This window comes from Solanum verrucosum, unplaced genomic scaffold (assembly GCF_900185275.1).
Source record: "Solanum verrucosum unplaced genomic scaffold, falcon-dt-bn FXZP01000125.1, whole genome shotgun sequence".
In the NCBI taxonomy this organism is placed as follows: Eukaryota; Viridiplantae; Streptophyta; class Magnoliopsida; order Solanales; family Solanaceae; genus Solanum; species Solanum verrucosum.
Genome location: NW_026019923.1, coordinates 1,936,868 through 1,954,499, shown reverse-complemented (window position 1 = coordinate 1,954,499; position 17,632 = coordinate 1,936,868). Strand labels below are relative to the sequence as shown.

General features: G+C 26.2%; 4 protein-coding genes across 4 annotated transcripts in view; 1 reads left to right on the top strand and 3 right to left on the bottom strand.

Annotated features, from left to right (window-relative positions):
* The window catches only part of LOC125824718 (enolase), a 233,916-nt gene that overhangs the window by 31,017 nt on the left and 185,267 nt on the right, over window positions 1-17,632 (bottom strand). The gene's annotated exons all lie outside the window — the stretch shown is intronic.
* LOC125824846 (uncharacterized) lies at window positions 217-660 on the bottom strand. Its single transcript, XM_049504201.1, has one exon. It carries the CDS (start codon window positions 658-660, stop codon window positions 217-219), a length of 444 nt encoding a protein of 147 aa, XP_049360158.1.
* On the bottom strand, window positions 2,557-3,255 carry LOC125824835 (uncharacterized). Its single transcript, XM_049504191.1, has one exon. It carries the CDS (start codon window positions 3,100-3,102, stop codon window positions 2,659-2,661), a length of 444 nt encoding a protein of 147 aa, XP_049360148.1. The 5' UTR covers window positions 3,103-3,255; the 3' UTR covers window positions 2,557-2,658.
* On the top strand, window positions 8,953-10,947 carry LOC125824778 (uncharacterized). The gene is made up of 6 exons (XM_049504129.1): window positions 8,953-9,232; window positions 9,588-9,669; window positions 9,783-9,849; window positions 9,929-10,099; window positions 10,183-10,243; window positions 10,549-10,947. The coding sequence occupies exons 1-6, from the start codon at window positions 8,989-8,991 to the stop codon at window positions 10,746-10,748; spliced, it is 825 nt and encodes a 274-aa protein (XP_049360086.1). The 5' UTR covers window positions 8,953-8,988; the 3' UTR covers window positions 10,749-10,947.

Sequence of the window (17,632 nt, the reverse complement as noted above, 5' to 3'; positions counted from 1 at the left end):
GACTAGGTTAAATTAATTTTAATTTTAAGTAATAACCGATCCAAACCAAACCACGAACATCTCGATAGGAGTGGTCATAAAATCTATCGTAATTTGCCGAAAAATAAAAAATAAAGAAGAAAATCACACGTTACGTTCGTTGTATATATAGTCGATGAAATTGAATATTATCTTATTAAACTTATGATATATATAAGTTAGACTCGTAACTAGATCTTACATATTTTCTTGTAAAACACGATCAACAACATCAACTCTAGCTACACCTTCATCACCAACTTTAGCAACATCAATTTGTCCAACAACTAAACCTTCAACTCCACTCACTTCTTCATCTTCATCATCAACATTATTCGGATCGTTCTCGTCTATAGCCACGGGCACATCATCTTCAAGTTCATATTCCACCGCGTCTCGCGGTCCTTCCCACGTGAATTTCCCACCATGCCCCGATTTCGATTGTTTATTTAACGGAATTCCATCTATCGGACGATGATTTTTTCTATGTACGCCTTTCTCTACGAGTCTTTTTTCGATGTGCTTTAACGTTTCTATGTTATGTGTATTAGTTTCAAGCTTGGTTATCTTTGGTTTGCCTTCTTCGTCATGGCTTATTGCTCTAAATGTTACTGTTTCCTTCTTATCATCTATGGGATTCATTTTTTTCTTGATTTTTTTTTTTTTTTTTTTTGTGATTGAAAATTTTAAATGGATTGATGTGTGTATTATTTGTGTATATATATAGAGATGGGAGGCGGTGGGAGTGTGCCACGTGTAGCATGATGAGGAGGTTTAAGAAAATTTGCCACTTGTTATGTTTGGTGTATAGACACAACTTTAATTTTTAAAGAATAACTGAAATATCTATGGTGATGAGATTTGGGATAATACTAAGAATTAAAGTTTTATTTTTATTTTTTTGGTACCTATTAAAATTAAATTTGTCGCCGTTATTCTTATTTCTTTGGGTACAGCAAATTATATAAAAATAATATAAATTGTATTCAAAAAATATAAATTGTACTCTTTCTATTTAATGATAGTTATCCACGATTGACGTGGTACACCCCTTAACTCTTAAGAAACAATAAAATTAAAAGTTATATTACTATTTTATTCTTTAATTTTATTAAATGTAATGTTTTAAAAAATATGTTAAAAGATAAATAATATTTAATAATAGGAGTAAAATAAACACAAAAATTAAATTATTTCTTAATTTTATAAGTTGAATAAATATTATCGAATAATTATTGTTGGACAAAGAAATTAGTTGATATATTTGATGTGATGAACTCGATGCAAAAGGTTTTAACTCTCCATTTAAATATCGTCTACTATATTAACTCAGTGAGTCTTATCTTTCTTTGGTCAGAAAGCAGCAAATAACATATATCAATAAATTAATATTTTATTTTATTGAATTTTTCATGTTCATTTTAATATATATTTTTTGAAGTGGTCTCTTGGATATCCTATAAAAAGTTTGGAAAAATTACGCAGAATAACAAATATTTTGCCTATATTAGGTACTATAGCTATAATTTAAGAAAATTATAATTCGTAGTTACAGTTTTTTCAATTTTTGCTATTCACTTGATTTGTATAATTTATATAAACTCAGAATTTGTCTATTCACATGATTTGTATAATTTGTATAAATTCAAAATTTGTATAATTCGATTCCTGATTGTACAAATTCAAAATTTTATATATACTTACCCTATCTATTTGTATATAATTTATGAAAAAATCATAATAAATTACCTTGTTATAAAAACATAGTTCTGAAAAATTCCTAAATGTATAAATCTGAAATTTGTCTATACTTACCCTATTTGTATATTCGCAAGCGAAATATACAATCGAACAAAATTATACAAACGGCAACTTCCATAGCAAACATAACTATAGCTATGAAACGCAATTATGAAAACTATAGCTATACAACACAATTATGTCTATTATATTTGTTATTTCTAAAATTTTCTCCAAAAAGTTCAAATGACCCAACTTATATTGGATTCGACTTTTCTCTTCCTTTTTTTCTTTTCTCTAGTCCAGTCGAATGGTAAGTGGGCAATGGGCTTTTTTTTTGTCAAAATGTTTAGTTGTAAAACACGAATGGGATAAAAATTGTAGCCAAAGAAGTTAACAATAACAAAATATTAAACCTTTATTTAGAACATTCAGTTAATTAAAAAGATTCATAAATTAGATCCATTATATTATTTTATGTATTAATTTTTACTCGCTCAGCGCTGAGCGAACACCTTTAACTTTGAAGACAAAATTCAATTGGCAACGGAACAAAAACTCAATTGTTTAGTCAATTATATAATTGACATTAATCGTTTAAAATTTAATTATTTAATGAATTATTAAAAATATTTAATTTTGAGAATGAATATTTAAACTCATCTTCATTAACCATGTAAGTTTATAAAATGCGCATTCTCAAAATTAAAATATCTATATCGTGAACTCGAAAATTCAGTTAGTGAAATTTGTTACTCAAGCTGAAAAAAAGACTAATTAGTAATTAGGTATGAATTTTACCAGAAAAAACTTCACTTATTATTTCATCACATCATCATCTTTACATACAGCAGAATACAACTAATTACCAAACCCAAATCACACAAATCTCAACAATGATTAATCAATTTTCAAGTTAGGATCAACTTCAATTCTAGCAACACCTTCTTCAGCCAATTTTGCTACTTCAATTTCACCCACAATAACTCCTCCTTCTTCTTCATCTTCCTCTGTTTCTTCATTCACATAATTCGGATCCTTCTCATCCAACGCCGGCGGCGCTGGATCCAATTCATTATCCGCTTCCTTATCCGGTCCTTCCCACGTATACTTACCTCCGTGTCCTTTCTTCGGATCATGCTTTAACGGCAGCCCGTCCGATGGATGCCGTTCCAATCTCTGCACCCCTTTTTCCGTCAACTTTTTCTCAACGTACTTAACAGTATCGACGTTTTTAGTATCGAGTTCCAGCTTTTCAACGTGTTTTCGTCCTTCTTCGTTTGCTCTGCACTCTGTTTTGATCGTAACTTTGCCATTGTTGATCTCCTGTACCACTGGCTTCATTTTTTTGCTTTTGTTGAATTGATTGAAGTTTTATTTATTTTTTTCAGTGAAGATGGAATGAGTTAAAGGGTAAATTGGGTATTTATAATTAGAAATTGGAAGGTGCTGGAAATGCTAGAAGGTTCTGCTAAGGAACCTTACGTGGGAGCTTTCTGGAAAAACTCTGGATAATTGTAGAGACAAATCAAAAAAGAACTGAAAATTGAGAGAAAAGGCACAAAATAGTCCATCATTTTGGATTAAGACTCAAAGTCATCTTTGAGTTTTCACATAGAACATTAATAGTCTCTTATATTTGCAATATTGATGCACTTTTGTTCCTCATTCAAAATTTTGCTTATTTTTTAACATTGATTTTATTCACAATTTATGTATGGGATGTTTAATTGTTATTTTATATATTTAGTAGAAATAATAACTCCATGTGAGAGATTGTGAGAAGAAAAATACCTTATTTTGTTTAGTAGAAATCGTATTGCAGGTAAAGTCGGGAGGTTCATCACGACAATTTCACGTACAATAGTACAATTTTTTCTTTTCTTGCAATATCATATGTTAAAATGTTCTTAGTTTAGCTGCAGTAATATTTATACTGAACAGAACAAGGTGTTCTTTTTTTCACCTTATCTCACATAGAATTATTATTTCTACTAAATATATAAAAAGACGATGGGATGAACAAAATTAATGTTAAAAGATAAACAAAAGTTTAGGGGATGACTAAAAGTACACCAATATTACAAACATGAGAGACTATTAGTGCTCCATGTGAACGCTGAAAGATGACTTTGAGTCTTAACCCAAAGATGAAGGGGTATTTTGGGCCTTCTCTCGAAAATTGACATAAGTTTTACTCACTACATCCTTAATTACTTGTTTACTTTTGTCCTTATTTACTTGTTTACTTTTTCTTTTATAGTTGTTTCTAATTACTTGTTTATTTTAACCTATCAAGAAAGGACAAACTTTTTTTTACCTATTATACACTCAATTAATTACTTTGAAAAAGATAGAACTTTTTGAAAATCATAAGTTTTTAATTCATCTACTTCATAATTAATAGAGAAAAAATGGTAAATTTACTATAGCAATTATTGATTTTTAATAGGTGTGTCAATTCAAAAATTGACAAGTAACTAGAGACAGAAGGAGTATTTAAGATAATTTAAATATATTTTATTCACTTTAGACATTTTTTGTAGATTGTACTATGTCATTTTGACAATTTTTTGATAATTATTCAATTATACAAAGTGCGTAATACACTCATCAATAGCGTATTAAAATAACGAATTACACGAAGACATTTATTATATGAAAACATTAAGAGCATGACGACCAAGGGTATATTGGTCATTTGAGACTAAAAAAAAATACTCCACATAATTCTCGAAGCATTATTACTGTACTTTCTTCCACTGACAAATACAACTCAAACCTTCATTTTTTTTTTTTGGGCTTTATTGACTCTCTTTCAAGAAAACTCTCTTGTGATACTCTTTGTATGTCTCATCATTTTTGTTCTTGTGATGTGATATATAGAAATGTGAAGTTTGAGGACGACCAAGGACACTATCGTAATTTTACTCCTGAATGATATTTTAACTTTTAGACTGAAAGTACGAAACATCTCTTCCATTCTGGTAGAAGTGATTAGTGCAGAACAGCCGCAATAATTATAGTCTTTGCTTCTTGACTATCTTTATCATTAATCCTTCATGAAAGATTTTTGGATTGTCGTACTCTTAACTTCATACATAGCTATATATTTGTCATAGATTGATTTGTATTTTTATTTCATTAGGTCTTTAATTTTCATCAAACTATACCCTTTCACCTGCTAAGAGCAACCCTAACATAATGACAATTGATATTAGGTAAGTGCATCAGGTTGTCAGTTGTATAATATTTGATATTTGCTTTCAAATCGTACGTACATTTTCATAAATTTAGCGATTAAATAAGTTACAAAGTGTGTATCTTGACTAATGGAAGAAAATTTAAAGTAAGTACTAAGTAGGAGTGCATTTGCTTAAGGGCAGAACATACCATTACATTGGATGTTTATTTCCTTAATTCTTAACTTTTTTATCGCATAATGAAACTAAATGAAGATTTTTCAAGCACAAAAGAAAATAGGTTAAAAATTGGTGTCCACTTCATTATTCTTATAATGAAATTCGAACACCAACTTATAACCAACTATATATATAACATTGATTTATGAAGATTGATAAAGTTGAACATGATTATATGTTACAATCCAACGGTGCATAACACCATGATTATATGATTAAGGTGTTCATTATGGTGACAATTTGGTGTACATTTCAATCTAATATATAATGTATGATATACACCAAACATTTACACCACACCACAAACAAACCAAAAGTAACTAGATTATTTATATAATAGATTTATTAAACAATCAACTAAATGCATAATACCATCATATAATATCTATTTTTTAAAATTTACACATTAATTATAGTGTACTTGAATGGTGTACATTATGGTGTATAATTTAATATGATAAATAATACATATTTTAAACCAATATTACACCATGATCTTACCAAGAATTTTATCAAATTATTTTGGATAACCAAATTAATTAAAAATTGAGTACATTACTATTTAACATAGATTTCCATATTAATATTGTCATTAAACAGAGGTAAAATTTATAGAATTCGAGTTATATTAGGTATTAATCTTGGTTTTGATTATATTTGCAATCCTACAATTCATAATACCATAATCTACAAATCATACGAAATGTTCGTTTTAACAATTATACAAATAACATTAGTGCCATGAATGATTCATCAAAATCAATTTACAAATAATAAAATTTCCATGAATAACCACAACAAAAAAGCCTTAAAAAGAGATTTTTCAGCCACTGAAACATTTGTTTGTTTTTTTTTGAAAAATCAAACTATATAATCTTACAAAAATAAATCTAAAGTAATTTAAAAAAAATGATACATACCGGTGATATCTCATATTTGTCGTGCTGAATTAAAACGGACACGTTCTTGCTTTCAACCATTGAAACGACCTTAAACAGGAGATAAAGACTTTGTTTTTGGTTACAATACGTTGTTTTGAGATATGAGAGAAATATTAAGTAATGAATATTTATGGAAGGTAACTGAATTGGAGTAAATTAAGGAATTAATATCTTATTTAATATTGAATGATGCGTTGCTTCTTCTTTTTTTTTACCCTTTTTTTAAATTTATTTTTATTTTGTTTTATTTTGTAAAGATTATATTGCTATGTTGGTGTAAAGTCAAACTATTGTTATATAGAGGTTATTTAGGTGCTTAAATTGTATATTTAAGTTTTTTACCCTAAAAAATGCAATCAATCAAAAAAGAAAAAGATGACTAGTATTTTTAATTATTTAAATTGCTCTATCAACTACTTTTCATTTAAAAATTATATATATATATTTGACTCCATTATAAAGTAACTTTTGCTTGATGCAATAATTAAAATTCTATAGCATGTATAAACAAGAAAGAGTTGTGTGTGAAAAAGTAAACTCCACTAATTTTCTTCATGTGACTCCAAGTCTCCGACTCCACTAATTTTAATTTAAGAGTTTGTTTGGAAAGCCACCTAATAATTGGAATTGGTGTAATTATTAGGGTAGTAATTATCAAAATAGTACTTATACAGTCTAGTAATTACATTGACCTGTTTGGTTGTCAAAGTGTAATTATACTGTAATTACACATGTCCTGTTTGAATGCCACAATGTAATTACAAATGTTGTGTTTGGATGCACAATTACAATCATAAAATTATATTAAATTTTAAAAATAAAAATTAATTATTTAAAATTTATACTAGACAAATAAGAAACTTTATAATAATATTAAATTAAATATTTAAGAGATATACATTTAAAAAATATATATATTACTTAATAAACATATGTTCTTAACTAATACTATGAAAAAATTATTGATTTATATTTTTTCAAATTAATATATTTCAATTGAATTGATCATAAAAACTAAAAGTATGAATTTTCTACGAACATTGTGAAATGCATGTTTGATAAAAATATTAATATATACATAAATATGATTTATTTTTTTATTTTATTTTTAAAAAAAATGTAAGTCTATAACCTTACTTAACAATAAATTCTATTTTAATTTGAAAATTAGAATACTAATAAAATTGTGCTAATGAGAAAATAAGCATGACATAAATAAATAGATAAGACGAAAAATTGCATAGAATCACGTGAAGTAAGATTGAGAACGAGAAGAAAATGTAATATAATATTATAAAATAAAAAATAAACTTCTAGAAAATTTTAGAATAATAAAAATCAAAATAGAACTTAAAATAATAAAAGTGATTTTTTTAATAAAAAAAATAGAATTAAAAAAAGAAGAAGTAATCAGCTAGTAATTACATCATGTAATTACCAACAATTCCCAACATCTGCCTGTGAATTGGAGAGTGTAATTACCCCCTGCCAATTACACCAATTACCTGCTGACCAAGTAATTACCCTGTCCAACCAAATATGACAGATAATGTAATTACACCAAATCCAATTACCAGGGTGTCCTTCCAAATAGGCCCTAAATGTAAAAAACAAGAAAGATAATTTTATATGCAAGTTTAATTACAGTTGTAATATTCTATTTTATTGTCTAATGATGAATTATTTAGTAACCAAACAAAATTAGGATGGAGTAGTAATTACTCAGAGATTTTGGATTCGAATTTTTGGGTATGAAGTTTCACTTGATACATAGCAGCGTCTTACTTTTAATATGGAACTTTTCGACGTAAATTCGGATATAGTCAAGCTTCAAAGTGGATATCAAACATCGGGTGGAAAATTGAAAAAAATTATTTAATATTTTTTTAAAAAATAACTTGTCTCCAACCAAATGAATTGAATCCTTTTAAGAATAAACTAAATTAGCAACTAGAAGAATGAATACATACATAGAACAACACTTCAACAAATATTAAATGGGTCGATTGTTTTAATTTTAATTACTCCCATTCAAAATGTTGTGTTCAATGTACAACTATAATTAAACTTGCATTCGTGTAAAAACATGATGAAGTATCAAGTATGTTTAAGATAACAATGTTGACCTAAGCTTTGTTGGTACTTTAACATAAGTAATATCGCCTCATAACTAAGGAATTTGTAGTTTTCAAGAAACAATTTATTTAGAAAAAAATAATTAATTTTATTTTAAATTTCTAAAATAATTTATGAGAAGTATTTTTTAGAAACCACAGCTGATAAGTTGATCTTTCTTCAGTACTTGATTAAATGTCAATATATACAACAACAATCAAATAATCAGTATAATCTAATTTCCCACAAAATGAATTTGGAGAGAGTAGAATATACTTAGAGTGTACTTTCACTTTAGAGATAGAGAGATTATTTTTGAAACCTCGGTTCATAAAAATAAACCTTATTCGGAAGGATATAAAAAAGGAATGCAACACGGGAACTTTTTGGGGTCACCGACCCAACTTAAGCATACATAACTTTGGAATTCTGATGAAATTTTATGCGTTAATGCTAGTATTATCAAAATGAAATGTACTGTTTGAAATTTAAAACCTTACGATAAATAAAAATTCTCTAAACAACTGAGTCAACATTTAATTTTACTTATAGATTTACTTGGAAAGTGGAAAGGCCCTATCATGTACATTTAATTTTACTTATAGATTTACTTGGAAAGTGGAAAGGCCCTATCATTTAATTATACATAATTAATAGACCTTTTTTTTATCCCACTATATATATAGGATCACCATAGTTTTCTCAAAGTAGTCTTTTATCTATAAAAAACTTTCATCTAATTAATTTCAAGAATGGCAAGTAATCTAAAGTTGAAAAATGTTGTGGTTGATTCTGATAATGCTAATAGTGATTATGAAGATGAAAAAGTTACTAAAAAATCAGAATTGGATCTTCCTTTGGAGAAATTGAACCTTGGTACTAAAAAAAAACTTCTTGTGCTTAATCTTGGTGGGCTACTAGTCGATAGGGTGCATCGCCGCAACGAGTCTGCGGTGCGGAGATACACCCCGGACCTTGCTCATGGAAATTTCCTAGGTTTGTATATTTACGTTTTTATTATTTTTGATTGGATGTTTAGTACTTCTATGTGGATATGGGTCAAGATGAAAAAATACAATTTTATTGTTTTTTATTTTACTTTGTTTCAGGTCATGTTGTTCTAGATCCATGGATTGTTTTCTATTACAGATTTGAACTTGAGACATTTTGTTAAGTTTTTTTTTTTTTTTAAGCATAAAAATGTCGATGATGTGTTTCAAATCACAAAGTTTAAATTTTATTTATTTATTATGTTATAAGTTAAATATAATCACATAAATCAGAACGTAGGAGGTAATACTATATTGATATTTTTTTTAATTAGAATTTGTTTTTTTTTGTATTAAAACAGTCTTCAAGAGACCTTATTGTGATCAGTTTATGAAGTTTTGCCTTGAAAGATTTGAAGTTGGACTATGGTCCTCTGCTATGGAGTTAGTATTAATTAAATTAATTTAATTATATTGTTTTTAATTAGTGTTTTAATTAATTGATTAATTAATCTAATTATTGTTACTTTTTAACTTTTCTTTTGTCCATATAATAGTCGAAACGTGGAACCAATTTTAGACAACATCATGATTGGCCTTCGAAAAAAATTGGTATTTGTTTGGGTAAGTGAATTTTTATTTAATTTAGTTTAATTAAATTAAAATTGTATTATTCTTGAATTATTTTTCATTTATTTTTTAGGATCAAGAAAAATGTATTGATAGTGGTTTTCCAACTGTGGAGAAGCAAAATAAGCCAATATTTTTGAAGCAATTGAAGAAAATATGGGAAAATAATTATTATGGTGGAAGATTTTCAGAATCTAACACACTTTTAATTGATGATGAACCCCATGTTGCTCTACTAAACCCTGTAAGTTTTAATTATTTTTCATTAATTTATTAATTAACAAGATGATTAGTGAGACTAATTGTTAATTGTTGTTTGATTTGCAGCCTAATACTGCTGTTTTTCCTCCTGCTTACAAAGTTAATAATAAGAGAGACACATTTCTAGGTAACAAACTTGTCCTTTATATTCATAGCTAATCGAATTTCAATTTTGTATCTGGCTAAGTTAGTGCAATAGGTGGTATCTGATAATTGACTTTATTGATCTAATTCTAATGAGTTGTTGTACATTAGCAGATTTACTTAGCTAAAAAAAATTTAATTTCTATATAATAACTAGGTTCATGTTCAAAATTTTAAGTTTTATGCACTAATGATAAAGTTTGGCCTATAATGATATGTAAAGATTGTTTCTATCAAGCCTGATATGACAACTCGATAAAAATTTATTGTTTTCATTTTTTTTGTTAGATGTTAAGGGTGAAATGCATGAGTTTTTGGAGGGACTAGTTGATGCTGATGATGTTCCAACGTACGTTAAAGGACATCAATTTGGACAACCTGCGATAACAAATACTCATAAGGATTGGGATTATTATGCTAAGATAATTTGCGCTGCGGAAGATCCTAGCTTTGGTTGTTCTGATTATGAATCTGAGTACTCTGATTAAGGAAATTACTAGTATTATGTTCTATGAAGAAGGTTAATGGTTTTTCCCAGAACATTAAGTAAATCTTTTCTTAGTAATTGTGTACTTATGATGTTTTGGTGTGGTCTTATGTTTTTTTGCATGTTGCAAGTCTTTTGGGACTTATATTTGTCTATGGGTTGTTAATAATATTGCTATGTTTTGATAATGTTTCTATCATTTATGTTCATATTGTCAATGGTCTTTAATGCTTTTTTCTATGTTTCATATTCATTATATAACCCTTCGTTTCATTTTACTTGTTCATTTTAATTAATCAAAAGAATTTTGCTATATTTTTTCGTTACTATCTTTTGTATTAGAAAACTATTATTTCAAAATCACTAATAAAGTTTGAAGAATATTCTTAGCAATTTAGTTGGTTGTCTATTACATGAACTTTTACTTTGTTGATGAGAATTCGGTTTTCCACCTAACAGTCTACCTCCTCCAATTCCCCTCCCCCTACTCCCAATTTAATTTTCTTTTAATAATATAAGGTTAGCTAGTTTGGTAAAACACCTCTGATTAAAGTTTTATTAAAAAGTATGCCATTTCAAAATGGGTCAAGTAATATAAAAGAGCGAGAGTATGATTATATATTCTATTCATTGAGTGCTTTTAGTTAATTTATATATTACACTTGTTTCAAATTATTTATCGTAATTTATGAAGATAATACTGTCAAATTATTATTTTTATTTTAAAAGTCAAAGATACAATTAATTGTTAGTCTCCCTTTTCACTTTTAGTAGGAATTCTTCTTAAAAGTCTACTAAAATCTTCAATTTTATATGGAGTGATGACACATAAACAGATAAATATTTTAATTAATGAATACAAATTATATTTTAACAAAGGGTATATATTATAACATTAATATATTCCGTGGAATCTTAATAAAAGATAAGATTGTTTAAATCTCTAATAATTAAACGTGTAAAAGAAAAACAAGACAGATAATTTAAGACAGAGTAAAAGAAAAGCCATCCGACCCCTTGATAAACTCTTGCTCCTCGAAAATGGAAAAGGCTCCTTAATTGATGATGAACCTCATGTTGCTCTGCTAAACCCTGTAAGTTTAAATTATTTTGCATTAATTTATTGATTAACAAGATGATTAGTGAGACTAATTACTTTTTATTTGCAGCCTATTACTGCTATTTTCCCTCTTACCTACAAAGTTAAAAATAGAGGAGACACATTTCTAGGTAACTAACTTATCTTTGATATTCATGACTATAATTGTATTTCAATTTTGTATCAGTAAAGGTGGCTGAGTTAGTGCATCAGATTTTGCACGTAAGTACGTACTTTCTCAAAGAATAAATAAATAGTCATTTTTTTGCGTAAGTACATACCTTCTAGCAACTAGTTGATGTAAATATAGTAATACGTACCAGCTCTTTCTATCAAGCCTTCTATGATAAAACCTAGAAAATAACGTAAATACATATCTTGTATATTTAACTATTTTCTTGATATGTCCGAATGACAAAATGCAAGGGTTTCTAGAAGGACTTGTTGATGCTGATGATGTTCCAATTTACGTTAATGGACATTTATTTGGACAATTTGCGATAACAAATTCTCATAATCATTGGGATTACTATGCTAAGATAGTTCGTGCTCATGCAGTATAACCTGGATTTGGCTGTCCTGATTATGAATCTGATTATTACACTGATTAGGACTCTAATTACTATTATATTCTATGAAAAAGGTTAATGGTTTTCTTAGAACTTTAAGTAATTCTCTTGTTAGTTGTTGGTACTTCTTTTTGATGTTTTAGTGTGGCCTTATGTTTTTTTTTTTTTGCATGTTGCAAGTCTTTTGTGACTTTAATTGTCTATGGGTTATTAATGATAAATCACTATGTTTTGCTAATGTTTTATTAAGAGACCACAAATTCATGTGTCTTATATTTTTGCTTCTAAATTCGTCAGAGTATATTATTTGCAAGCTAGGTGAATTTAAATTTGCACAAAGCAGAACCTGTTTTTATAAATGACAGTTTCAATTACAAAAAAAATTATATTCTCGAAATAAAAATTTCAAAATCTCTGATTAATAATGAAAAAATCTCAATCATCCTACTATAATTTAATTCATATCGATCTTGCAACTTGCAAAAACACAAGACCCCACCATTACATCAAAAAGTACTACTAATAAGAAATTATTGTGAAACAAAGTGAGATAACCATGTTAACTGCACTGTAGGAATCTTGGTGTCACAAGTTTTTTCTTCCACACTAACAATAGTAATAATAGCTAAATAATTGACTTATATATAGCTAGTTAATTGACTTCTACTCTCTCCATCTCAATTTATTTATGTGACACATTTCAGATTTTGAATTTCAATTAAGTCTATTTTTTATCATAAATTTTTTCATATCTTTTAAATATTTTTAATTGTCAATTATTGTGAAAATTTCATACCCAAATTTTAAGTTAAATTTAAATTGTCACGTAAATTGGGACATACAGAATTTGGATATTTAAATATTGAATTATATTTTAATGTAATTTATGTTAAAAAATTAACTAGGAATGGATCGTATTGGTTATTTTGATTACAATTAAGGAAAATTATGCTTTAATTACAATAGTTATAGCCCACTTTTTATTTACACCCAAAATAAAATTTAGGTTTGATTTTTTCAAATTTTCCCTTTATGTGATGTCCGTACCTCACTTTTATTGATGCAATGGTGACAGTACAAATTAATTTAAAACTCTCAAGTAGAAAAATTCAATCATATAAAAATAAAAATAAAAAGACTAATAAGTACTATCGACTACTTTTCTGTCAAAAAGAAGGAGGTATATTTGACCCCATTATAAGGTACTTTGATAGATGGAATAATTAAAAAATTGTGGAGCCAGTAATGGCAGTGAGTTCGTTCAAATTTAATAAATTTTGCTTAAATAATATATTTATATTAATAAATTTATTAAATTTTAAACTTAATAATTATCACTTAAACTTGTTGTTGTAACATTTAAAATTCATAAAATTGCAATCATAATTTTGCATCGGACTTAATTATAAAGTAACTCCACTAATTTTCTTGCTAAATGTGAAAAAACAAGAAGGACCACTGGAAAAAGAAAAGAAAAAAACACTGAGAAGAAAAGGAAAAAGAATAGAACTTCGACTAATAAAGAAGTATTTTGTAATAATATCTAAATTCTCTTATTATATAAGAGGGAGTTTATGATGGGACATTGTGATGTCCAATCATAAACTCCCTATATAATATATAATATATAATATAATAAATCATTTTTTTTACTATATAATATATATTTATTTTTCTACTATAAGAGAGTTTATATAATATATAATAATATAATATAATAAATCATTTACAAATGATTTAAAATATTTCATATTTAAAGGATATATAATAAAATAAGTTCACTCTCAAAATTCTATCCGGGTCACATATATTGGGACAGAAAAAATAACATATATCATTTTAAAATTACCAAAAAAGTATTATAAATAATAATAATTAACAACTTAAAATATCTTAAAGACATTTTAAAAGGGTTAATTTTGTAATTGTAATTCTACTATTATATAAGAGGGAGTTTATCATGGCACATTCTATGTGTCCCATCATAAACTCCCTATATAATATATATATAAGAAATCATTTTTTCTACTATATAATATATATTTATTTTTCTACTATATAATAAAAGGGAGTTTATATAATATGTAATATCATAATAAAACCCCTTTTATTATATAGTAGAAATAAATATAATATATATATATATATATATATAATATAATATATAATAATATAATATATAATAATATAATATAATAAATCATTTACAACTGACTTAAAATATTTAATATTTAAAAGATATATAATAAAATAGGTTGACTCTCAAAATTCTATCCGGGTCACATATATTGGGACAGAAAAAATAACATATATCATTTCAAAATTACCAAAAAAGTATTATAAATAATAATAATTAACAACTTAAAATATCTAAAAGACATTTTAAAAGGGTTAATTTTGTAAGTTTATCCATATCACATAAATTAGGACAAAGTGACTAGCAATGTAAGTTATTTGAAAGTTACATAAAAATATTATAAATCACAATAATTAATAACTTAGAACATTTTTTTTTAAAATGCAAATTTGGATGACTCTTCAAATTTCATTTGTGTCACATAAATTGAGACAACAAAAATAACATATATTGCGTCCATTTTAATTTATTTGTCTTAATTTTTTTTATATTTAAAAATTGCGTAAAAATACTATAACTCATGATAATTGACAACATAAAATATTTCAAAAATAAATACATATAAAAAAATTCGATTAATTCTTGAAATTAATCTATCATTAAAAATTATGTATAAAATACAATAAATCGTGATTTTGACCACTTAAAATATTTAGTAAAAAAACAGAAAAAATAAATTGATTGATTGTTAAATTAATCTATCAATGTCACATAAAATGAGACAAAAGTAGTAATATGTATTGTTTAATGTGAAATTATTGAAAACTACGTAAAATGTATTATAAATGTTAACAATTAACAACATTTGATTGAATCTTGAAATTTTATCAATGCTACATATATTCAGACAAGTGGAGTAATATATATTAAGTATTTAAAAATTACGTACAACCATATTGCTTTCTGTAGGCTTCGAATTATCGTGATCATTTTTTAGGCTGATACAAGTTTTGTACTTTTTTTTTAATATTATAAATCGCAATAATTAATAATTTAAAATATTTTAAAAAATATATTAAAAATTTAGTTGGTTTTGGGAAATTTATTTATACTATATAAAATGGGACAAAGGAAGCAACATATATCATTTACAAATGACTTAAAAAGCATTAAAAATTACAATAATTACCAATTTAAAATATTTAAAAGCTATATAATAAAATAGGTTCACTCTCAGAATTCTTTCAGGCTCACATATATTAGGACAGAAAAAATAACACATATCATTTTAAAATTACCAAAAAAGTATTATAAATAATAATAATTAACAACTTGAAATATCTGAAAGACATTTTAAAAGGGTTAGTTTTGTAATTTTATCCATATCACATAAATTAGGACAAAGTGACCAGTAATGTTGGTTATTTGAAAGTTACATCAAAATATTATAAATCACAATAATTAATAACTTAAAACATTTTTAAAAAAAAATTAAAATTTGGATGACTCTCCAAATTTTATTTGTGTGACATAAATTGAGACAACAATAATAACATATATTGGGTCCATTTTAATTTATTTGTCTTATTTTTTTTGGGTTTTTTATATTTAAAAAATGCGTAAAAATATTATAAATCATGATAATTGACAACATAAAATATGTTTTGAAAAAAAATACAAAAATTTCCACTCATTCTTTAAGTAAATCTATCGTAAAAATACTATAAATCATGATAATTGACAACATAAAATATTTCAAAAATGTTGTATGTGGATAGTCTTATTGTGCCTTGAATAGCGTCAAATAAAGTACAAGTTTGTGATAAAAAAATTTATTCCTTTATCCACGCAAACAATCGCTTCAAAATCTCCGTTATTAGCCCCAAAACATACCATTTATATTATTGGGCCCGTGCCCGTGCATAGCACGGGCAACATTACCTAGTATAATATAATTAGGAGAAAAGTATTGAATATCACCTCTAAATTTTGATGTAAATTATTAGTTTTATTTTTGAATTATTGATGGTCTTAAAAATACCTCTCTATTTGATTAACTAAACTTAGATACACCCTCAATTTGTCCCGTGAATAACATGTGATCTCAAACTCTCGTAGAAGCATGAGACTCTTAATAAAAAAAGTAGAGAAAGTGTTGAAAACACTCTTAAACTTGACAAGAAATTAGGGGTGTATTTCACTCATTATATCGAGAATGTATTTAAGTTCAGTTAGTCAAATAAAGAAGTGTTTCTAAAACTGTCTATAGATCAAAGATGAAATTAATAATTCACACCGAGTTTAGAAATATTTCCATTACTTCTCTCTTAAATTAATGTATATCATTCAATTTAAAGATGACATATGGATTATTAAAATAAAAAAATTCTCTCATCTTGTCATATTAAGTTCATTGACGGAAGGGATAAAAATAAAGAAGCACAACGTTAACTAATGAAACTAGAGAGGAATTTTTAACCATTTTCTTTAAATAATTTGAGATAAGTATTTTTTCTTAAAATCATGACAAATATTTTGAAATATTATACTCCTTTCGTTTCTTTTTATAAGTCATTAATACTATAAATAGTTGGTCCATAATACTTGTCATTTCTTAAAATTGATACATAAATTACAATATTCTTCCTATTATATCTTTAATAGTTAATTAATCTAGGAAAATTAATAAGTAATTAATGTTCATTGTAATTACTTCATACATTGATTAATTACTGTCACCATTGCATTACTTTATAAAATCTGATTTTGAAAAAGAAATTTTAACAAACAAACTAAAAATGAAAGATGGATTTATTTATCATCTATTGAAAAGTTGACTTCAAAAAAACATTAAATAAGGGTAGAATTGTTAACTTGCTTAGTTTTTAATAGGGATAAGGGTCTGAAAAATACCCCAACTTTGGTCGGATTTGCTGTTGCGATACTAAACTTTCATAAGGACCTATTACCTCTCTAGACTATTTAATACCGTATTTTTTACCCCTTGAACTATTTAATAGTGTATTTTAAAGGTATATATGTGCCCACGTGGACACATTACTATTTATAATTTTGCATTATTTTTTATGTCCACGTGGGCAAATATATATATGTTTATAATACGGTATTAAATAGTCTAG